Source organism: Coptis chinensis, chromosome 3 (assembly GCF_015680905.1).
Source record: "Coptis chinensis isolate HL-2020 chromosome 3, ASM1568090v1, whole genome shotgun sequence".
Classification (NCBI taxonomy): Eukaryota; Viridiplantae; Streptophyta; class Magnoliopsida; order Ranunculales; family Ranunculaceae; genus Coptis; species Coptis chinensis.
In genome coordinates, this window is record NC_141458.1 from 12,535,021 (window position 1) to 12,560,073 (window position 25,053).

Sequence of the window (25,053 nt, forward strand, 5' to 3'; positions counted from 1 at the left end):
CTTGATTCTTGTTACCTCTTGTAAACTCTCCAATCTTTACTATAAAGGAAACTCGGCTCTTGTGTGGATGTAGGTAACATTTACCAAACCACCTAAATCTTTGTGTCTCTTTGCATTATTTACTTCCATATTTATTGTTGCTATGAATTGTGATGATAAACTAGTGGCTTTGCTTTGTTGAGTTTGTTGTGATAACTACCAAAGTCTTGGGTGGGTGATTTCCTTGGTGTGATCTCCAAGTTGAAATCATTTGGGATAGAAAGTAGCTAGATTGAGGTGTGACTTTTTAGTGAAATCTCCTAACAAGTGGTATTGGAGCACGGTTTTGAATCATTGGAACAAGGTGTGTGAGGAAAGACTCCACCTTTAGCATTGAGAGCTAGGTGTTTGAAGAAATTCCTCTGAGAGAGTCTCCACCGTTGTTTTGGTTCAGTGGAAGTCATAATGACCGACAAAGGAAGCTACAAAATAGAGAAGTTTGATGGAACAAACTTCGGCTATTGGAGGATGCAAATTGAGGGCATACTCTATCAAAAAGATTTGTATGAACCTTTGATGGGAGAGAAGCCAGCGAGTTGCGAGCAAAGTGAATGGAATTCCCACATCTTGGCCATGGGTGTGAGGTTTTATCCTAAAAGGCCTCGGTACTAGTTAGTGAGCTTCCCACTTTATCAACCCATGATGAACTCCTTTCTTGTTCAATGTGGGACTATTTCTTTTTTCGGTCCACACACTTAAATAGATATGGAGCAGCAAAAGCTAAAGCTCTCATTGAAAGCTCAAAGTGTGAGGGTTAGCTTGAAAGATTAATCGTTGGGAGCTAAAAGGGTGTAGAGAAAATCGATGTTTTCTAATTCTGGTGTGAAGGGCTCGACCCGCGCTCCATTTACACCTGGGCAAGGCGCGACCTGCGCTCATGCTTTGGCGACCTCCAGTGATTTAAGCGCGACCCGCGCTCCACCTTATTTTAGCACGAATTTTCCCTTTTTTGGAAGTTTCCTGAAAAAGTATAAATATAGGTTTTTTCTGTAGATAAACCTAACTTTTTCAAAACCAAGAAAGAGAGAGATTATAAGTGGGCAATTATTTGTGAGTTGAGTGTTCATTCTTTGTGAGTGAATTGAGAGACTTGTAATCTGTTACTCTGGACATCTAGTAAAGCTTGGAACTCGCAGTGTGGAAGTAGGCAAATTGCCGAACCACGATATATTTCGTCTTGTGGTTTGTTCTTCTTTTACATTAATTATTTTATTTTATATGCTTGTTCTTTGATATTGAGAAGTGTTGGGATATTGCTTGGAGGGTGTTGAAGTCTTGTCTATTGAGAATGATCGATCCCTGTGTTGGATTGATCCGTTTGTTGTGGGTAACGTTATTTTCGCAGTTATTTATTCACAACAATTGGTATCAGAGCGTAGGTATACAACCTAGGATTTTGAGTTTAGTGCTCGAAATTTGTGTAGACAAGGTGTTCGATTAAATTTCGAAGTGAACTATTTTTTTTTTGGGTTATTGTGTGTAACTTGAAAGATGGCTCCCAAGATGTCAAACGCAAGGTTTGAAGTAGAGAAGTTTAATGGGAAGAAAAACTTTGGGATTTGGCAAATCAAAGTAAAAGACATCCTCATCCAACAAGGTTTGCACAAGGCTTTAAAGGAGATTAAATCTAAGTCGGCGAATATGAGTAATGATGATTAGGAAGAGTTCAATCTTCAGGCTTGTTCATCAATCCGGTCATGTCTTGCTAATGAGGTCATGTATAGTGTGATGGGAGAAAATACCGCTGCCGGTATTTGGCTCAAACTAGAGTCTATGTATATGACCAAGAGCATGACGAACAAGATTTACCTTAAGAAGCGTCTTTATAGGTACATGATGGTCGATGGTTCAACGATGCAAGAGCACGTTAATGAGTTTCGTCGACGTCTAGCGGATTATTTGAATGTTGGTATGAAGATGGATGATGAGGATCAAGCGGCATGTTTAATATTCTCCTTACTAGAAAGCTATGAGCATATAATGACTACATTTATGAACAGAGAAGTCATTGATCTTGACAAAGTTCAGAGTGCACTTCTTTCTTATGAGTTGATGAAGAAGACACGTGTAGAGAATAGCATTGATGCAGGTCAGGGGCTAGTGGCAAGAGGAAATTCGTATGAATAGAATTCTACAAGTAATGAGAATTCTAGGTCCAAGTCAAAGAAGTCTTTAAAACATGTACAGTGCTACAATTGCAATAAAAAGGGACACTATGCAAGTAATTGTCCTCACCCGAAGAAAGAGAACAAGAGAGATGGTCAGAAGAAAGGTAAGGCAAAAATTGAGCCAAGTTATGCTTCAGGCTCTGAAGAGAATGAGTTTAGTCTCTGTGTGTCCACACAAGACTATATGACCGAAAGGTGGATTCTTGATTCCGGATGTTCCTATCATATGTGCCCGAATAGAAAGTGGTTTACTTCTTATGATAGCATTGATGGTGGTTCAGTTTTGATGGGTAATGACGTTGCTTGTAAGACGGTAGGAATTGAAACTATATGAGTCAAGATGTATGATGGTGTAGTGAGGACTTTAACCGATGTGAGACATGTTCCAACGCTAAAAAAAAAACCTTATTTCTCTTGGTACCTTGGATTCCAAAGGCCACAAGTTTGTGGGCGAAGGTGGAGTCCAAAATATTGTTAATGGCTATTTAGTTGTTATGAGGGGTCAAAAACATGGAACCTTGTATACTCTGATAGATAGTATGGTGATAGGCGATGTAGCAGTGGGTGCATGTAGTAATGATTCTGAGTGCACTAAGATATGGCATATGCGTTTAGGGCATATGAGTGAAAAGGGTTTGTCTGAGTTGTGCAAGCGGTGGTTCTTGAAGAATTTGAAGAAGCCAAGTATGGGGTTCCGTGAGCATTGCGGCCTATGGGAAGCAGTGCAGAGTCAAGTTCAAGTCAAGCAAGCACACGACAACAGGCATCCTTGACTATGTGCATACGGATGTTTGGGGACCCTCCCGGGTGGCTTCAAAGGGAGGTAACCGCTATTATGCCTCATTCATTGATGATCATACTCACTATGTGTGGGTGTATATGATGAAATCGAAAGATGAAGTGTTTGAGACATTTAAGAAGTGGAAGGCAAGGGTTGAGAATCGCACAGATAGGAAGGTAAAGACACTACGGTCTGACAATGGTACTGAGTATACCTATGGGCCTTTCCAAGAGTTTTGTCTTGCGGCGGGAATTGCCGACATTAATCGGATACCGAGGCACGCCACAGCAGAATGGAATGGCAGAGAGGATGAATAGAACCTTGCTTGAAAGAGCTAGATGTTTGTTGTCTAATGCCAATCTAGGCAAAGAGTATTGGGCAGATGCAGTGTCCATAGCGTGTTACCTGTACAATAGGTAACCAGTACCAGCTATAGATTGCAGGACACCTTATGAAGTGTGGTCAGGTAACCCAACTGATTATAGTATTTTGCGAGTGTTTGGATCGACAGCTTACTACCATGTGAGGGAAAGCAAACTAGATCCTAGTGCTAATAAGGCCATATTCTTAGGCTTCGCAAATGGGGTAAAGGGATACAGATTGTGGTGTCTAGAAGACCACAAGTTCCTGGTCAGCAGAGATGTTACCTTTGATGAGGCTTCCGTGTTATCTTTCGAGAAGCCGAAGCTAAAGCGAATAATGGGTGAGTCTATAGAAGTTCAAAACTTGCGAGCTTGAGAGTTGTCTGATGCAGCAGATGACTGGTTAGATCATGATGAGGCACCAAATCATGGAACCACATAGCAATAGGAAGAAGAGCAAGAGCATCCGCAATTTGTAGTGGCTGACCCTAGGCTAAAGAGACAAGTTAAAGAAGTGCACAAGTATGGGCACGAGAAGCCGGTGAAACACTATGGTCAGGTGGATTTAGTGACATATGCACTGAATATCGAAGATGATGAGCCAGATAGCTTCAAGGAAGCTGTTAGAGATGCTCATTACAGAGATTGGTTGGTAGCTATGCAAGCAGAGATGGAATCTCTTAATAAAAATCACACATGGGACCTAGTTTTATTGCCAAAGGGCAAAAGGACTATCGACAGTAAATGGGTGTTCAGAAAGAAAGAGGTCCTTTCTGAGTCCGACAGTACTGGGAACAAGGCAAGAGTAGTAGCAAAGGATTTTTCATAGAAGGAAGGAGTCGACTACAATGAGGTATTTTCCCCGGTGGTCAAACATACGTCCATTCGTGTGTTATTGAGTTTAGTTTCTCACTTCGACTTGGAGTTAGAGCAACTTGATGTGAAAACTGCTTTCTTGCATGGGGACTTGGAGAAAAAGATCTATATGAGACAACCTGAAGGGTTTGTCGTTGCTGAGAAAGAAGAACACGTATGCAAATTGAATTGGTCACTGTACGGGTTAAAGCAATCTCCCAGGCAATGGTACATGCGCTTTGACACGTTCATGATGCAACTTGAGTACACCTGAAGTAAATATGATTGTTGTGTTTACTTTCGTAGGCTTCATAGTAATGACTTCATTTATCTCCTGCTTTATGTGGATGACATGCTTATTGCTTCCAAAAGCATGGTGGAGATAGACAAGTTGAAATCTCAACTTAGCTCTGAGTTTGAGATGAAAGACTTAGGTGGAGCCAAGAAGATAATCGGCACCCGAGATTGACGAGATAGCGTAATCGACGGATAGTTGTATCTCAGAAGAAATACCTTCAGAAAGTACTTTCGCGTTTTGGTATGGAGAATGCAAAGTTGGTTTCTACGCCTTTGGCTGGGCATTTTAGGCTTTCAGCTAAGTTCTCTCCTAGTTCGGTGGAGGAACAAAAGCATATGACACATGTTCCTTATGATAATGCAGTGGGCAGTTTGATGTATACGATGGTGTGCACACACCCAGACATTTCACAGGCAGTTAGTGTTGTAAGTAGGTATATGGCTAATCCTAGGAAGCAGCATTGGGAGGCAGTGAAATGGGTATTAAGGTACTTGAAGGGTACCTTGGATGTGGGATTAGTTTATGGTGGAGGCACTTGTTATGCCAGTGGATATGTAGATTCAGATTATGCAAGTGATCTAGATAGACGACGATCGACTACTGGTTATGTGTTTATGATGTATGGTGCACCGGTTAGTTGAAGGTCTATGCTACAGGCTACAGTTGCTCTATCTACTACTGAGGCAGAGTATATGGCAGTGGCAGAGGCAGTGAAAGAGGCATTATGGCTTCGAGGTCTTCTGGATGATATGGGTATTGAGCAGAACAGTGTTGTTTTGCATTGTGATAGTCAGAGTGCTATTCATTTGGTGAAAAACCAGATTCATCATGCTCGGACAAAGTATATTGATGTCCGTTATCACTTTATACGGGATGTCGTTGAGGATGGTGATGTAGCACTTGAGAAAGTGGACACCCATGACAATCCTGCTGATATACTGATTAAGGTTGTCACCGGAGTTAAGTTCCAACACTGTTTGGACTTGCTCCAAATCCTACATGCTTGATAGAGCCCTTTGTGGGCATGGCCCTTAGGGGCGGATGGACTACGAGTTTCTGAATGGATGTGTTCGGCTCGGTTTTATGTGTTAAAACCTCACCGAGGTGGAAAATTGTAGAGAAAAACGATGTTTTCTCATTCTAGTGTGAAAGGCGTGACCCGCGCTCCATTTACACCTGGGCAAGGCGCGACCCGCGCTCATGCTTTGGCGACCTCCAGTGATTTAAGCGTGACCCGTGCTCAACTTTGCCCGGGTCGAGGGCGTGACCCGCGCTCCACCCTATTTCAGCACGAATTTGCCCTTTTTTGGAAGTTTCCTGAAAAAGTATAAATATAGGTTTTTTCTGTAAAACCTAACTTTTCCAAAACCAAGAAAGAGAGAGATTATAAGAGAGCAATTCTTTGTGAGTTGAGTGTTCATTCTTTGTGAGTGAATTGAGAGACTTGTAATCATTATCCGGGACATCTAGTAAAGCTTGGAACTCGCAGTGTGGAAGTAGGCAAATTGCCGAACCACGATATATCTCGTCTTGTGGTTTGTTCTTCTTTTACATTAATTGTTTTACTTTATATGCTTGTTATTTGATATTGAGAAGTGTTAAGATATTGCTTGGAGGGTGTTGAAATCTTGTCTATTGAGAAGGATCGATCCCTGTGTTGGATTGATCTATTTGTTGTGGGTAACGTTGTTTCCGCAGTTATTTATTCACAACAAAGGGCCTATGTGCAATCTTTACCTTTTGTTCATGGTGTGTGAACTACATTGGCACCATTTGTTCAATATTTTTTCAGTTAGTGTTGAAATTTTTGATAGTGTGCTGGTTATATGGACAAGGGAAAACTAAATTAAAGTTGCTGTAACTTAACTCAGTTTGTTGCCGCATTCTGCTATAACCTAATATGATTGAGGGATTTCAAGTTTTGTAAAGTTTGGGGGTCTGATGCCAGAATCCTACTACCAGGGTCTTCTTTCAGCTTCGAGTTGCTGATATCATGATGGGCAGGCTGGTGAGTTGTAAAGTCTTCTACACATTCTAGTGAGATGTTAAGTATTCTGGAATCTGGATAATGAATGTGATGTTAGTAAAGCCGTAAAGTAGATTTGATATTGGATACAAACACTAGTTTCTTCACTTTTGAGTTAGTAAATTCTTGTTAGGTTCGTAAAGTATGCCAATGGTGAAACATGTATTTCCTGAAAAGCTGTGAATTCTTTTGAGACCTTAGACATTATGTATAAAGAATATGGTGTTGGTGAAGCAGGGTTGATGCTGGAAAGTTATGGTTTAGGATCACTGAGACCCTTCACGTACTCTTGAGTCTTGACATGGTATTTGGGTAAGATTAGGAAACATTTATATAGTTGGTCAAGTACAAAAGTGTGGCTGTTGAAAGACTTGAAACATAAATTTCTTGTGCATATTACTGGTGCTTGTGGTAGTCACTGTACCAATTATAAAAATATTGTGAACCCTTTTCTTTTCGATACTAATTTACATTTGAACTAGTAGTGTATTTTCTTGGTTGCAATGTGATAATACACTCTTTGGTCACATGTACATCAACACAATGCTGGCATTGTGTCAAATGAACACTGATATTTATCAATACTAAAATTATGAATTGGCATATTTCATGTGCTTATATCGTCAAGAGATGTGTTGGTAGCGACCATTATTATAAGTAGGGAAGAAGCACAGTAGCACAACTTTGATTGCATGACCTGAACAAGAAACATGGGTTCATGTTGCACTGCTTTTTACAAAGATGATAACACATTAATAGGTCTTAATCTTTGGCTATCATTTCATTTCATTTGTTTATTAGAAATATGTGTATATACATATTTTTGGGTTGAATTACTGTGTACATCACCATAGCCGAACTGCCCAAGTTGCTGCGGTTGTTATTTTCTATCTACTTCACCACCTACTTCATATTAATGCAAATTAAACCATAAAGAAGAATTGATTGAAGAAAATGCTAATAAACAACCCAATCAAAGAGTTGAACCATGCAATCTCAGGCTTGAATGTCATCTTGTACACTCAATTTCACCAACTATTAGACTATGGTTGTGTTTTATCTGTGGGAAACTTTCCCATGGGAAAGTAAATTTGGATCGAAGTCTCGATTTGTTTGGAACTTTTCCACAACTCAATTGTTGTAATTGTGTGGGGAAGATTTTTAAGTATGGAGGGAGTGGAAGAGTTTGGTGTGATTAGAGCTCTTGAGTGGGAAAATATCCCACAAAGATCAACTGACCAATAGAATTTTATCCTATATTCGAGTGTGGGAATAATTTCCATGAATCAAACACACATTATGCCCTTTTTAGGACAAACACATCGAAATGCTGCTAAGAATTAGAAGCAGAGTTGTTTGAATTTGAATGATTTGAAAGGATATTGTTATGAGGAGGTGGAAATGATATACTTTGAGATGGAGGACTGTTAGATGAAGTAGATTGTGATGTGGAACTTGAAGGAGAACAATGATTTGAAATTTGTTGTGATGAGTTATGAATGTCAGATGACTGGGAGTTAATAGGGTTTGTGTGTGCTCTGGTACAAGGAAAATATGGTACAATAATCTCATTTAAAGATGGTCTAGGATTATTTGTAGTGTGTGTAGATATTGGAATGTTAAATTTGAAAGGAAAGTGTTGTTCATTGACAACAACATGTCTGGAAGTGTAGACTCTTCCAGTTTCTGTGTCTAAACAAACACCTATTCACTTGATGATGAAGACTGTCCAATGAAAAAAAACTAACGGGACAGTTATTGTCCATCTGTCATAACTAATCTCTAAACAGATTCTGTTATGTAAGTTACAACAACAATACCCTTGTGATCCAATTTAATGACTTATACTCTATTATGGGATTGAGCATACTTAATTGCCTCTTGTCTTAACATTTAAAGTTTTTAGCTGCCTTCTTGTTCAGTACAATTCCTTGTTCCTCGTCTTAATGAATTCAGGCCCCTTTCAGGGGATTCACTATTTTTTTCACTAATTTTGTTCTCCTTTACTTTTATGGTTTCTTTAATGATAGGTGAAATTGAGGATTTGAAGCATTTACAATAGTGGATCTACATATGTAAGAAGCTAACTTCTATAGTTTCGCGGTAAATAGTAGTCTTTGCAGTTGTGTTTGGTTATCCAAGCTGACAAATCACAAATGGACTCTCTTACCTGTTTTGTAGGGTGAGGAAGACGAGAATTGCAGTAGCAATGAATGAGGTGGACAGTGCAAATCAATGATGCAGAGGGTATCAAACAAAATTACTTGCAGTGTTAAAAGATATGGAGCAACAGAAGCGTGTCAGTGAAAGCCAAAACGGAGGGTTAGCTTGAAAGATTAAATCATCGAGTGACATGCAATCTTCACCCTTCTGTACGTGGTATGTTAATTACATTGATTCTGCTGATATGATCAGTTTCTTCCGTTTATTATTGAAATATTTAATAGTGTTCTGGTCAGAACCTATCAGGAAAATAAGAGAATAATAACAATGTCTAGTTAAATAGAGGGCGAAAGATTAAATTAAGTTTGCTTTAATGGTTTAACCTAATTCAATTTTGCAATCGTCTGGTTTAACCTAATATCAGCGGTTGTAAGTTGGAAAAGCCTGTTAGTATCAGAATCTTCTGAAAACGTGATAGGTAGGCTGAAAAATATGCTGATTGTTGATGCTAATAAACTAAGATTAAAATTGGAAATTGGGCCTTTTTTTTGCTTATTTGTTGATGAAGAAAAGAGTAATAAATGAAAATAATTTTACCTCATGCAAAATCAGGCAACCCATCAAAAGTTTCGTAGAAAACATTCTAAACTTGTATTAATTTTCACCTCATGCGTATCTAGGGGTGCCAACGGGTCGGTTTTAAGTCGGGTCTTAGTGGTTTCAGTTTGGGTTTTACTATTTACGGTTTTATCGGTTTCGGTTCTCAACGTTTTTAGTATGAGAATTATAGAGATGGTTCCAACCTTAAAACCATAAAAAACATGGTTTTATGGTTTTGGTTCTAATTCGGGTCTTTATTATTTATTATGATTATTAAACAATTTCAATCATTTAAATACTAAAACTTGCATTGTTTTTTTTTTTTTTTTTAATTTTCCTACACGATAATATTTTATATATAATTAGTCATGTATCAACAATCATATTTACATCAATTTATGAATATGTATCAATCATACACGTTAAAACATTTACTATTCATGTGATAATTTAAACATTTGATATAGAAATTAAAATAATCAAATATCTAACCTTATAATTTGATTTTTTTTTTTTTACGTACATACACATATATTTGTTTCCTTATATTAACTCGATCGTGTATACGTGCAATCACATATATTTGTTACATTGATATATTTTACGTGCATACACATATATTTGTACATGTACAATTAACTCGCATTTTAAATCAAACATGCAAGTACATGCATCTTACAATTACATCTCATCACTAATTTTTAATATGAACACTATATATTGGTTTATAATAAGTGTGTGTACCACAATATATCAAGCATATGTATCCTATTTAAATATATACGTGCATAAGTTAATAAATATAAAATGCATTAGTTAATTCATAATATACACGTTGACATTATTATTAACAATCTATGATACACTTATTTAACATATAATTATAAAATATACATTTAGCAACACACATTCACTATTATGTTATATATATTTAATAGACTTTTATATGTAAAAAATATATTTTATATTATGATGTATAAGTTTGATTATCTTAAATGTAATATAATATTAAATTTTATATATCGAAATCATAATAATCAGTTTCGGTTTTGGTTCGGATACCCACAGATTTTTTACTATTCGGTTCAATAATTTCGGTTCTTTATCGGTTCAGTTTTTAATGACCCATTTTAAATGGGTCTAACTTTTTAAGACTCAGAACTTGAACATTCCGTTTCGGGTAATCGGGTACCCATTGGCACCCTAGCGTATCATATGACCAACTTAATCACCGGCACGTGTCGAAACAACTCAAGATTCAACCACGTGTACTTCTAGTACGTAACAACATGTAACCTGACACAAAGTGTTTGAGTTTCCGGACGTTTCTAATAAGTAGTTCCTCATTTTGTGTCTTCCAGGAGCTGCAGCTGTATCTAATGGCGGAAACGAACATTGGTGAGCTAACAGTTATTAAAGGGAAGCCGTCTTCTATATTTCATACAATAACTTCACTTACCATTTGGCTTGGTGCAATTCACTTCAACGTTGCGTTACTCTTAATAGCTATATTCTTTCTTTCCACCACTCAAGCTTTCACGTACGTAATCATTCACCCATTTCCTTATTCATTTTATCCTTCTTTACTACTAATATGCTTTTAATTGTTTTCAGTCTAATTGGGCTGCTCATATTGCTTATGGTCGTGCCTGTAAATGCTAATAGCAAACTGGGAAGAAAATTGGCAAGGTTATTAGCTACTTCCTTTTTTCTCCTCTTTTTTAAGTTTATTATGTTTTGATTTTAATGGTTGGTTTTTGTAAATGTTTTGGAGAGTTCAGGTATGTATGTAAGCACACTTGTGGCTACTTTCCAATTACTCTGCATGTGGAAGATATCAAGGCATTCGATCCAAATCAAGCTTATAGTAAGCTTCTATTTCCTTTTTCCTGAAAGTTTCATACTGCATGTTTGTATTGTATTATTATTATTGTTGTTATTATCGTTATCAATTGATATTAAAGTTTCATACTTGCTATAGAGTCTTGCCATTATTCTTGTAGTCGGTTAGCTGTTTTTTACTATTAAATCTTGTAAGGCTCACCTAAGAAGACTTTTGGTACAACAGTTTTCCATTTTGATGAGTAGTTGAATTAGATGGGACGCATTTGAAATGTATAGTAGCATCGACATCCTGATGAAGTGTGTCTAATATTTGTAAAGTTAAGTATCCTTTCATCAAATAAATTTAGTAGGGTTAAGTATCTTGAAATTCACCAAGAAAATTGAGTTGAATTGCCATTAGTATAACAGTTTGAAAGAGACAAACTTTTAGTTTCATGGGCTGGTCAATGAATCCAGGGATACAGTACAACAGATATCAAGTTTACATGAGAAGGTGAATTACGTGGGTAATATTTGAAATTTTTAGTAGCATCCACTCTTTAATCAAAGAGTAATGGGAAAGCAGCAACTTCAATTCTCGAAGAAAATTGAGTAAAAATGTCATTTGCATAACAGTTTAGAGTAGACAAACTAAAGCTTCTGTCTGTGGCAGTGGGGCTTTTGTTGTCGTTCAGTGGGTAGAAGGTGAAATACATCGCTTGGACTGATAGTCCAGAGCAATTTACCTTTAATAGACTGGATACAGAATTGGGAATCATACTTTGTGTAAGTATCCTTAGGGCCTTCCTAAACCCCGTGTTAGGGACTATCCCGTGTTGGTGGATCGTGAAGGTATATCTAAACTTGCCTTGTTGTCTTAAGCTTATTATGTTTTTAGACTAGATTAGGGTATTACACTTGATTACGGGAAAGAGTATATACCTTATGTTTTGTATTCTTGTGAATCTGAAACCTTCTTGTATATATTTGGGTGTTGTTGGAGTAAACAGTTAGTAAGCTCCTTGAAGAATTAACAGCTACCTAGTAGGGAAGAGGTCTGTAACTCCTAATCTCCAGTAAAAGAAGCCAAACCAGAACTCCAGCATCAACTTCACAAAAATTTTGTGTGACGAGTGATCTTTTTTCGTTTTTTTTAGGCGTAAAAAGGGTTGCAGGCACACTCTGTTCTTCCACAAGATGACCGAGTCCACAAAGATGTATAATCTCTGTAGGCTTCTGCACGAAAACTGCTTAGGCCAGGAATGCTGTTTTTGCGCAAATTGTTCACGAGTGTTCCATCAAAGTTAAGATTATTAAGGGAGTAAGAAATTACTGGACGTTAAGGTGTGGAAAATTTTCACTAGTCCAATTCTATGAGGTTAGATCCACAAGTGCCACACTAAGAAGATAAATCAAGTACGTGGACGGAATATGTACAGGGTGCAACAAGTATGTGCTAAGTGCAGTAATACATATTTTGAAAGTTAAAACAGGCCTAGCGGTCGTTCCGTAGGCATGAATGATAATTAGAATAATATTAAGCGTCTGACTGGGTTGATGGCGTGCACCGGCGAATGTTGATGTCATTAGTTTAACTTGGATTTGCATTTTCTCATTTTTGTAATCCGTACATTGTTCCCTTGCCATGTAACAGTTTTTGCCTATGAACCACATTCTGTTTTACCAATTGGAGTTGTTGCTCTCGCCGATCTCACGGGTTTCATGCCTTTGCCCAAGATCAAGGCCCTCGCAAGCAGTGCTGTAAGTGTTGTTAATTTCAATGCCAGTTAGCAGAAAGGAGAAATTCCTATCTTCCCACCCATCTTGCTTCTCATAAAAGTTTATCAGGTTTTCTACACACCATTTCTAAGGCAAATATGGACATGGCTGGGGCTTACATCGGCAACAAAGAAAAACTTCATCTCTCTCTTGGCTGCTGGTTATAGTTGTATTATAGTGCCAGGTGGAGTACAGGAGGCATTTTATATGGACCGCAATTTTGAGGTCTGTTTTATTTCTTTAACGTGGGCAATGATAGTTCTTTTCTTAGAGTTTTTCCAGTCATGTCTATGTAAGCACATGAAGACACTTGAAAGTTGATAAAGATGAACTTAGGGAATTCCTCAACAGCAGTACACAGAGGGCATCTCTCAGCTTATTTTGTGTGCCGCCTATTTGTCATCATTTTCAAACTTCCAGTTTAAGCCGTGTTAAATTTCAAATAACTTTTTTATTTTATTTTTCACGTTCTCTTTCAAATCTCTCTGTTCTATTATGGAGGAAAGTATCACTGTTAAACTTGATAAAGGAACTCCTTCTTCCCTATAGTCCATTTATCGTGTCATCCGAAGTTGGCCTCTTTATGTGGAATTGCTAGTTCGTCCTAGCCTGTTTTTTCAAAACATCTGACCATAGTTTCTTAGGTCATGTTGTTTCTGTAGCTGTTTCTTGTTCTCTTTTGGTCCAATAGGTGAATGGTAAGAAGTGGCTGACAAGCATGCCCATTGAAAGTGGATGTTGCTAGCTTAGTTATTACCTAAAATTCTTTCTAGTAACAATGCAATTTGTTCTTTCCATTTTTAATATATTGTAGGTAGCCTTCATCAAGCAAAGAAGAGGATTTGTTCGTATAGCCATGGAGTCAGGCCGGCCTTTGGTACCTGTTTTTTGCTTTGGCCAGGTATCCATATTCTTCAGAATAAAGTAATGGATGCACAGTTTCCCTTTTCTAAATCATTAATAATACCAAAATGAACCTATGCTGGTGCATCCAACTGATCTCTGTTTGCGTATGTGCTAACTTAGCCTTTCACTCTTTTATCGTAGTTTATTCTATTTTGCTTACAATGTTTCAGGAAAAATATTTAAAGAACATGTCAAAAGAAAATGTTGACGGAGTGCTTCAGTCAAGATCTTTCATTTCATGTGTGAATTTTACCAGATTCTATTGCTTAAAAAACTGTATTCATATAGTTAAGATGACATGATTGTTTAGAGATTTGCAGTCATAGATTTTAGAAATGCACTTTCTAGATTCTGATGTTGTGTAAATTCTCTACTAGCCTGCTAATATCCTTGCATATGGAGTCCATGACTGCAACGGTTTAAAATGGCTTACGTTCATACTGCTGCCACCTTTGGTATTTAAAAGTGTTGACTGTGGAGAATTGTACTTGGTGTATATCAGTATGCCACTGTGCTCCGCTAACTAATCAGTGTATTTGCCATTTCGGGAAGTGCAGACAAACATTTATAAGTGGTGGAAGCCCAGTGGGAAGCTGTTTCTCCATTTCTCTAGAGCAATCAAGTTCACTCCAATCGTCTTCTGGGGAATGTTTGGGTAAAGTTGCTAATTCTGCTGTTTATTTCCCTAATTCTTTTTATGATTTAGTTGGAACACCTGTTTCGAGGGAGAAAGTGTTTCGTTTTTTTATCTACTTCTGACTGACATCCGTCTTGTTCTTTGTAGATCACCTTTGCCCTTTCGCTATCCAATGCATATAGTGGTGGGTAGACCCATTGAATACAAAAAAACAACAAAACCTACTGTGGAAGAGGTATGACTCAGCAACCTCCATTTCCGTACGATTTTATTTAGTGTGGAGGATCCTGAATCCCAGGGTCGCTCAGGGAATTGGGTGCTCATCATTAGATCTCAAGATTCTTTCATTCATTCTAGAGATCCCATTGTTACCTTCAATAAATGAGTGAGACATAAAGTCAAATAGAGGTTAAACCTTGGTGACCATACTGAAATGGTTTTTTGGCGCATAATAATCAGTAAGTCGTACTAATCTCAGGAAAGTTATTAAAGTATTTTTCGGTGACAATTATCCTTTGGTCGTCATCCATTAGTAATTTCAACAAGGAACCACAAGGCATTTATTCTTATATACAATTAAAACTTCTTATCTGTGTATCGCAACCCTGTCGTCACTGGGTGCATGGTGCTGGTAGTGCCGTAGTGGTATCAGTGGAATTATTTCATATCTTTGCCTGCAACCTACCAATATTCATTTCCAGAAATACTCCCAACCCGTAAGTGACTAGGAATTCAAATCTTTTTGTGCAGGTCAATGAGGTCCACAAAAAGTATATTCAAGCCCTTGAAGATCTTTTTGAAAGACACAAAGCAAGGGTTGGCCACGCTGATCTCGAGCTGAGAATTCTTTGATTTGTATATGTATATTTACTCGTCAACTTGATTAAATTAGTAAGGGAAAATGAAACGTAAAAGCTCCCTTTGAAGAATGAAAATTCCTGTCTACATACAGTTATAACTCATAGCGTTACCTCCCAACTTCTCCCTCTCAATTGTAGTTCACACTATGTGCTCTCGCTGCTTATTTATTGTCTTTTGAAGATTGGTTAAATAGGAAATCAGTCTTAATCAAAGTGGGGTTGGATTAGTGAAGCAGTTTCTTATGTGGTGGGTTGCCTGTGCCATTGATCTGTTCTCTGATGAAGTTATCAACTCGGGGTCTCAAGGTAGTGGCAATAATAGTTACGACTTAAGAAAATGTATACACAGTACTCCTTTATATTCAGGTATATATATATTTCATCTTCACTTATTTGCTCTCTGTTATTATATAGTGTTCATGTTGATATATCATATATGTCCTAGAACATTTTATTACTTACGTAGTCCTACTTATAATGCCAATGCTTGTACACAGCATGGGGCCTAATTGGAGTATGTTCAACTATATTCAACCTCACCCCAGGTCAACCCGTGATGATTGTTTGGATTTGCAACAGGAGTCGATATTTTCTTTATGTAGTATAAACTATAAAGTCTTGCTCTCAGGCAACTCATATCCACCCATTTCATAGAACCTCCGTGTACCCGCCCTTATCGGAGCATGTTTGTACTGGCTATTGGTTATTATATACTCACCAACCTGAGACCTATCCTGGGTTCATGGGCGACCTAGTGTATAGGCAGGGTATTCAAGTGAATACCCTCAAGTTTCTCTCAAAAAAAATATATATAATAGACTTAAATGTTTACTATTTAACTTAACTCATTAGTATTTTAGCCAAAAAAAATTTGGCTTATTAGTTAATGATTTTTAACATTTTGGATTAAGGACTCTGTAAGATTGTAACGTAGGTCAAGTCCACACTTTTACTTTTACTCTAATGAGTAATTCATTTCGTTTATTTTCTAGTAAACTTCTCAAATATTTTCAATTTCTCAATCACCTTCTCTATTATTTGGATATTTTCTCGAATTCATTTATCAAACCATCTCGAATTCAGGAGTCCGCCCCTGCTTGGGTTATGTATTTTTCGAACAGTGGAACATCCATCTCTTGCGTGCTATATGTTGCTTCAAACCCTGCCCTGTACCCGAACCAAATAAGAAAATTGGGAATTAGAAACCGAACCAAACCGATAAGAAAATTGGGAATCCGAAACTGTGCCAAACCGATAAGATATATTTCAAACCAAACCGACCCGAACCGAAAACTATAAAATCAATTAAATTCAAAATTAAATCGATTAATTTTAGCCACACAATTGATAAACATATACAAAATTAATCATAGATATTACTAAAATATCACCTTATCGGTTCGGGTTTATATCGGTTTGGTGGAGGGCAAACTCGAAACCAAACCAATATCTTATCGGTTCGGTTTGGTTTCGGGTCGGTGGAGGGTAATTCAAATTATCAAAACCCAAACCGTTTTTTATTGGTTTGGTTCGGGTCGGTTATTGAGTTATAGAAACCTATTGACAGCCCTACCAATAGTAAACTTATTTTAAAATACTAATACATTTTAAAATGCATATATAAAATGTATTTTATTATTTAGTAGTTTCGACCAATGAAATGCAATGAGTTGGTTTAGGGTTTAGTGTCTAGAGGTTTAGGGTTTAGGATTCGATGTATTAAGGTTTAGGGTTTACACACTTAGGGTTTAATGTCTAGAGATTTTTAGGGTTCAGACTTAGGGTCTAGTTTATAGGGATTTAGGGTTTAGTGTATAGAAGTTTAGAGTTTAGGCTTAGGGTCTAGTGTCAACAAGTTTAATTGGTGAATTGTGATACATCATACGCATTGACGAATATGAAGCTTATCATATTTGAACTCTTGCTTCTGTTCTTGGCAGGTCAGATTTTTTTTTTTTTTTTTTTTTTGTTGTTGTTGTTGTTGTTGTTGTTGTTGTTTAACTGATGACGGGCTCTTTTTATTTTGGTTAAAATAGTGAAGAAGCTGCGAAAGATGTTATAATTTACAGTTATAAGGCTGCTGCTAGTGGATTTTCTGCTAAACTTACTCCTGAACAAGTTTCTCATATCTCAAGTATGTTACTTTGTTTCTTTCTGTTTTGTAATTTTGATTAAAGCTTGGGATTGGTATGGTTGTTGCAATTTGTGATTGAATTGAAGAGTTTAGATTGTTTAAATAATGCTAGTTATACTGATATGTTGGATTGAGTTGTTAATTGTCCATGAATTTGATGAAAATAGATTTGTTAGGGTGCCATTATTGGAGCTCATTTGAATATGAAAGCCATTAATTGGCTCACCACCATTACCAGATCCTTGACTACATGGAAATGATTAATTGAAACAAAGAAATAATGAGTCCTTTCGTCTCGTGCCCTTTGGAGAGCCATTTATCGACAGTAAGAATTTAGCTTTGAAAACAGGTTTAGATCCAAGTAGAATAAAACACTGATAATCATTTAGAATTATTGTTTAGCCAACCTGTAACGACTCGAAATTTCACCAAAGGTTAATCTGGTTATTTTGCATTTCGTTTCAACAATGCTACAAGAAATTACGCATTCGACTCGTCTTTGTTATAATTAATTTTTTTATGTGAACTTGTGTAGTTGAATTTGGCACGAGAAGTATACTGGAATGACATTTTACACTTACCTTAAAATTAGAATTACCATACTGCCACTAGATCTATCATAATTTTCTTTCCTTGAGATCGAAATACAGTTAAAATTGGAAAAATGAAGGGAGAAGGTTATGTCCAGTAGAGTAGAGTTACACCTCCTTTAATTAAGGAGATATGTTATCATTAAGTTAGGGGTCGCATATAAGGAGAGAACAATTTATTTAGTAAAAGGGTAGATCAGGTGGAGTAGTGCTTTATTATGTATGGTAAGGTGGTGGCAGCTTTAAAAATTGGAATTATTAGGTATGTATTTCCAAGGCGTATGTATACCAGTCATCAAGCAAGTGAATTGTGTTCCATTTACATTGTCTTTTTCTGAATAATAATAGCTAAGTCCATTATATTTTAATTTAGTTGTTTCTACTGATGAAATGTATAAGAATTAGAAATACATTTAAACTCTCCAAATATAAGAATTATAAATGCACTCAAACTCTCCAAAGAGATTCCATATACGTGAGATTGTAGACTATTAGAAAAAACTAGCTTTCGAACCCATCCTACGAACGAGTGTCGTTATATTAAATTATTCTAAAAAATATTAGCAACTATTCATAGCTATGAGATATGAAAATTATATTAATCACTTGTTTAAATTTCTTGCACCACTCTCTATCAAAAGAAAGCACCAAATCTTGGTAAAACTCATCGATTTATTTTTGTTGTTATGTTTAATAATTGAAATTTGATTGAAATTTTGTGAGAATGCTCAATGTGGCGAAGATGATATTGAAACTACTTAAATAGCAAGGCATTCCCAATCATAATAAAATAATTATAATAAACACTACTTAAAATGTAAAACTATACTTGTCGAGATATTATATTCTCCCTATATATAATACAACTATGTTTCGAGGTTAGTTTAATGCATTTGCATCAAGTTTCCAATTTTACGTTAATTGAGGCTAGTTCAATGTATGTAGTTGGATATAGTTTCTGATTTCCCATTAATTATTCTTTTAGGTTAATTCAATGTAGTTGTATCAAGTTTCTGATTTCTCGTTAATTATTATTTGAGGTTAGTTTAGTGCAGTTGCACCAAGTTTATGATTTCCCGTTAGTTATTCATTAAAGTTGATTCAGTGCAGTTCTATCTAGTTTTCAATGTTTCGTTAATTACTCTTTGAGATTAGTTAATTGCATTTGCATCAAAGTTCCAATTTTCCATTAATTACTCTTTGAGGTTAGTTTAATACATCTACATCCAGTTTCTGATTTCCCGTTAATTATTTTTCGAAGTTAGTTCGCATCTAGCTTCCAATCAATTTCCAGTTATTTATGCTTTGAGGGTAGTTCAATGTAGTTACATCCGGTTTTATATTTCTAGTTAATTATTCTTTAAGGTTATTTAAATACATTTGCATCCAGTTTCTGATTTTTCATTAAATATTCATCAAGGATATTGCATCCAATTTCTGATTTTCCGGCCTGTTAGTTAATATATGATTTTAGTTTAATGCAGTTACATCCAGTTTTCGATTTTCCGTTAATTATTCTTTGAGTTCACTTCTACAAAAATGTTAATAGATAGCACTCAGAAAACGCTATAAAAAGTAAACGATAACGTTTTCACAAACGCTATCAATTGGCCTGCTATGCTTTAAACGATAGCACTTCAGATAAAAACGCTATCAAACTGATAACACATTTTACAAACGCTATGGGTATTGTTATTGCATTTTGTGGAAAAACACTATCAAATCGATAGCACATTTTACAAACGCTATCAATATTTTAATTGCGTTTTGCAGAAAATGCTATGGTATTTATTGCGTTTGCATACACACAATTGTTGGTTTATAGCGTTTAGAAAATGCTATTATCCAGATGCACTTTTAATAAATTATCTTTTTAATTTGCTTTTGAGAATCACCATTAATTTTTATTTCAAAACTAAAAATCAGCAAAAACAAATTCAATTGAATCTAGATGGATTTGAACCATCAACCTCTCACTACCACTGCGTGAGCGCTCTTTCCATTTTGAGCTTATAGATCCATCAAATAAATAAATAAATAACTAAAATACAATGGATTTGAAGGGAAAAAAATCACTACATCAAATTATGACCGTGAAGATTACTTAATTATGTGGTTATAACTAGAATAATATAACGAGTTAACCTGCATGTGATTATCTTCGTAGAGATAACAATATATGAGTTACATAAGGAACTACTACACATGACAGAAACATATTACATGTTGTAAGCCGGTTTTAGTCAATATAAAACTTATACATGAATGGCGGCCTAGTTTCATCTCAAACTTTACAATGGAACTAGTAAAAAAATCAAGAGCACTCCATCAATCTAAAGTAACCTTTAAAACAAAATTTGACAACCCATACATTCAACCTTCCTGCTGGTTATTGTGGTCGAATTACACGGTAGAAAAAATAAATATACACGCTAGAAGACATAGATAATTCCACACTATCACAAAATATACAAAGGAATATATACCTGAGTTATTGTTAAACACATCAAAACAAAATTCAGTTGAGCAACCAATCACTTCAGCTTATCTTTTGTTAGTGAACATAACCCGTTGTCATGACCTACGAAGAAGCGACAAAAACAAAGTTTAATAATGACATTAGAACTTGCAAGAGAAAAAATACACATGTGGACAGCTAAGATTCAACCCTCGGGCTAGGCAGTCTACCAGTGAGTACTTGGAAGAACTTAAGTTTTGTGTATAACTTACATTATACTATGACCATATTTCAGTTGAAAAGGCCCATGAAATTATAAAGTGATAATTTGTTACAAGCCAAGTATGCATATGTATCATGACAATGTAACATAGCATATTAGCATGTGAGTATCATATGAGCGTATACATCTAAATATGAATCTAGAAAATCATATGCATGCATAGTAAAATACAATGCAAAATTAAAATACGATTTCATTCAAACTACAATTATCCAATTTAGAAAAGCAAGGTAGAAAGTGAAAATCACTTGCACGGATCAATAGCTAGGTTATTTACAAAGAAAGTAGTCCTTCCTCAAATAAGCGTCGGTGTATCTTCCTTTTACCCACAAGTCCTTTCTTTGTTTGTTTGAACATTTGAAACCTCTCTTGCTTCTGGATTGTGGTAGCAAGGCTCAAGGATGTCATAGATATTTAGACCACTAATGTCTTGCATGCGGAAAAAAACTCCTATAATAGATTTGAGTACCATGAAAAAAACAAGCTTCGGATGAAATTCAAAACCAGATGGAGGAATAATGTTCAAGAAACAACTTTCATATACTAACAATTCTTAAACAAATATCAATATAAGGATCCAAAAGTATACCAGGACCTAGACACTACAACAACTACCAATTCCCCAATATAACTATAGGAAAACCATGTGAATAGAGATTAGAGAATTAATCGACAGCGCCCACAAAAGAACACAATTGCACTGGGAACCATTCAATAAAAATGATAGCAAAACACTTGCAAACGCAATCTTATTTTTTTTGTATAGCGCTTTTTAACATAAGCTATTAAACAAAAGCTATATGTGTGCCTTTTTCTAGTAGTGGAAGTTACTATAAATCCAATAATGTGGATAACAATGCTCTTTACCATAGCAACCAGCTCCTTGTTTAATGTTTATATCATCGCTTGTCCATAGCCAATATTATGCACCATAGCTATGAATGGTTCCTGTCTGACATTTATAACAAAGTGTGCATGTACAAACACATTAATAAAAAGAATACAAAAAAACAAATGAGGAGACAATAAAGGAAAGTAAATGGTCACCCCTTCTTTGTTAATAAGCAATACTGACATTGGTTAATTTACAATCCGAGGGAGATGGCAATGTGAACTATTAGGAAACATCAAAACAGTCTTTGTAGACGTACAAAACAGGTTCAAGAATGATATTTAAGAAATGTACAAGTGCCCTCAGGAAAAAATAGGCTACTAACTGTCTTTGGGACACCAATGAATGTTGGACCAATCTACTAAGTGACAGATCCCGAACCTGCTCATTACCAACAAAATTTCAATCTAAATTGAAGCTTCTAGGTCTATATTTCATCCCTAGCATTGATACTTGACAGAAATTACACAAAATTAAGCCAAAAGATTATTTAAGCTACTGCATTCCTACATACTACCTACATTATCTAATTTATTAGCATAGACAGACCTAAAAGACCTCAACATTACACTAACCTTTACAGTCTAAACAAAGTAACCGGGAACAACACAGTCGACAGCAACCAACCAGGTAATGTTCTCAGTTCTCATTTTTTATCTATGTTCTCCGAGTCTACTAGTAGTACGTACAACATTTGTTTCATTGAGTTATCATTCTCATAGGTAGTGTGTAAGTTTCATAACTGATATGGACTGTTTATGTTCATGCATGATACATTTGACAAGTTATTATAGTCACCTGATCAAAGAAGAAGTCAGTCCATGCCAGAGACATGCGATCCTTCGTTGTGAACAAAGCAGAAAGAAAAAATGTAGCCAACACATATCCCATCAGCATACACGAAATACCTGCAACAAAATAGGAACAATTATATCTAAGTTTCACCTTGATAGGTTGAGAGCTCTTCTATATAAATATACAATTATCAACAGTCAGAAAGCATGAAAAAAAAAAAGTTGACTGTGAAAAGAATACATTATATATCTTATACCAAACTACTCACAGTCTCTTAGTTATTCTTCGATTTCTTATGTGATCTTGCACAAGTTTTACCTGCTATATATTCAAGGGCCTCTCTTTTCGAACAAAACTGGCGGTTCTTTATCGGTTCATAGTAATACTGTAAAAAAAAACAAATTAGATTTTACAGAACTATCAGGTTTCTTTGTTACAAGTAGCAAAAATGTTGATTATTGCAGTACTACAGTTAACAAGTAGAAGTATGTATATTGTGTTGCGGCGCCCTATCTATAGAAACAATACATAATTCCTGGACAGAAGAGAAGACTGAATCTTGATACATATTGTTTGCTTAAAAAAAAACAGTTTTGAAGCGAAGACAAGTTAAGAAAAATACAGAGAAGAAATTCAAGTAGTTTTGCAAAGTCAAGTAGGTACATCATTCCCATAGAGACATTTACAACCTTCCTTTGGCAGGACCTATGAAGAAGCGACAAAAACAAAGTCTAAAGATGACATTGGAACTTGCAAGAGAAAAAAATATACAAGTGGGCAGCTAATAGTATAAGCTATTAGTAAACTTTGATCCAAAAGATTTCATACCCAGAAAAGACAACTCTAAGAAATAGATATGTCTTGACATGTTACCAGCACTCAAAAACAATGATTTACAATTCAAGGTGAAAGTGTTCACCTTTACAAAGGGGAAGCTATCCAATCCAATTTACAAGTATCCTGTTTTGATTCAAAGAGTTCAAATCATTGAAAAGTGTCATGGCTACTAAAGATTTGAATAAAGAACTAGGTCCATCGTATATCATTTCTACAGGAGCCCCACTACTACAAAATAGCATAAAATTCAACAGAGAAAATTAAATTAGATAAATTCTATAATATTGAAAGAATTCTTCAACCAGATTTAAGAAGGAATAATTGGATCTCGAAGGTATACCTAAAAGAAAAAATTGGACTTTTAAGATTGGGGCGAACTTTCAAAAGAATATATGGAGATTTTGACAAGAAAGTAAATCAATTTGAAATAGAGAAGGGTTAGAAAGAGATATTTACGTTTCCTGTAGCAGCAATCTAGGGATGACGGCGGTTCCAACTTCAAATTGCATCAACCATCATGTTCCTTTCTCAGATTTTGTTTCTAGGGTGTTCATTTTCATTTTTTTCACTGAAGTTAGTGATTTGAAGATTCTAATTGACTTATATTCTTCACTAGTTCTGTCGCGTGTGTGAACCTTAAGTGCCCGCTCTACCCACGTGTGAATTTGAGATAGCGTTTTCTAGGATTTGGGGACAGCGGGCAAGCATAAAACGCAATTGAATCAGAAAACGTACAAGTAAAAGATAGCGTTAACTTTGACAAACGCAATACCTGTTTTTTAGATAGCATTTTTTTACAAATGCAATTAAATAAATGCTATCTATTGACATTTTTGTAGTAGTGGGTTAGTTCAATATAGTTGCATCCAATTTCTGATTTCCCATTAATTGTTTTTTGAGGTTAGTTTAATGCATTTGCAGCAAATTTTCGATTTCCCGTTAATTATTTTTTGAGGTTTGTTCAATGCAGTTGCATCAAATTTATGATTTCCCGTTAATTATTCATTGAGGTTAGTTCAGTGCATTTGCATCCATTTTTTGATGTTTCTATATTTGTTAATTAGTCTTTAGATTAGTTCATTATATTTGCATCCAATTTTCGATTTTTCATTAATAACTCTTTGAGGTTAGTTCAATACATCTGTATCTAGTTTATGATTTATGATTATTTATGCTTTGAGGTTTTAATTAGTTTGATGCAATTTCATCCGATTTCTGATTTTCCGTTAACTATTCTTTGAAGTTATTTTAATGTATTTGCATATAGTTTCTGATTTCCCGTCAATTATTCTATGAGATTAATTCAATGCAGTTGCATTTGGTTTTTGATTTCCTGTTAATTATATTTTGAAGTTAGTTCAATGCATTTGCATCCAGTTTTTTATTCATCGTTAATTATTATTTGATGTTTGTTTGATGCATTTTTGCATACCGTTTCCGATTTACCGTTAAATATTTTTTTAAGGATTTGCATCCAATTTCTAATTTCCCATTAGTTACTCTCTGATGTTAGTTTAATACAGTTGCATCCAATTTTCGATTTATTGTTAATTACTTTTTGAGTTTAGTTTATTGTATTTGTATAAAGTTTCTGATTTTCCGTTAATTACTCTTGGAGCTCAGTTCAATGTATTTGAATCCAGTTTTTTATTTCCTTTTAATTATCCAATGTGGTGTGTAATACCAATTTTCTACTTATCCATCTGTACTGTCCTTGCAAGCATGACATAAAAATAAATTATGCTTGATTTACTATATTGGATCAT

General features: G+C 35.6%; 1 protein-coding gene and 2 long non-coding RNA genes across 3 annotated transcripts; 2 read left to right on the top strand and 1 right to left on the bottom strand.

Moving 5' to 3' along the window:
* Positions 1-6,216: 6,216 nt before the first annotated feature.
* Positions 6,217-9,198, top strand: LOC147507991 (uncharacterized). Its single transcript, XR_015216274.1, has 4 exons — positions 6,217-6,252; positions 6,375-6,511; positions 8,560-8,604; positions 8,711-9,198. It is a non-coding gene; the product is annotated as an uncharacterized LOC147507991 (long non-coding RNA).
* Positions 9,199-10,609: 1,411 nt separating this feature from the next.
* Positions 10,610-15,690, top strand: LOC147507992 (diacylglycerol O-acyltransferase 2D-like). The gene is made up of 9 exons (XM_086600617.1): positions 10,610-10,832; positions 10,907-10,981; positions 11,074-11,159; positions 12,771-12,877; positions 12,965-13,120; positions 13,710-13,796; positions 14,359-14,456; positions 14,586-14,673; positions 15,189-15,690. The coding sequence occupies exons 1-9, from the start codon at positions 10,672-10,674 to the stop codon at positions 15,288-15,290; spliced, it is 960 nt and encodes a 319-aa protein (XP_086456743.1). The 5' UTR covers positions 10,610-10,671; the 3' UTR covers positions 15,291-15,690.
* A 7,340-nt stretch (positions 15,691-23,030) lies between these two features.
* LOC147507993 (uncharacterized) lies at positions 23,031-23,860 on the bottom strand. Its single transcript, XR_015216275.1, has 2 exons — positions 23,744-23,860; positions 23,031-23,410 (listed from the first exon to the last, which is right to left on the bottom strand). It is a non-coding gene; the product is annotated as an uncharacterized LOC147507993 (long non-coding RNA).
* Between the last annotated feature and the right edge of the window lie 1,193 nt (positions 23,861-25,053).

What these genes read in the sequence shown, in the direction of transcription:
- LOC147507992 (XM_086600617.1), top strand. Translation starts at nt 10,672, where the DNA reads ATGGCGGAAACGAACATTGGTGAGCTAACAGTTATTAAAGGGAAGCCG. An exon ending in CGATCCAAATCAAGCTTATA is followed by an intron (nt 11,160 to 12,770) that starts GTAAGCTTCTAT and finishes GCCATGTAACAG; the next exon opens with TTTTTGCCTATGAACCACAT. An exon ending in GTCTTCTGGGGAATGTTTGG is followed by an intron (nt 14,457 to 14,585) that starts GTAAAGTTGCTA and finishes TGTTCTTTGTAG; the next exon opens with ATCACCTTTGCCCTTTCGCT.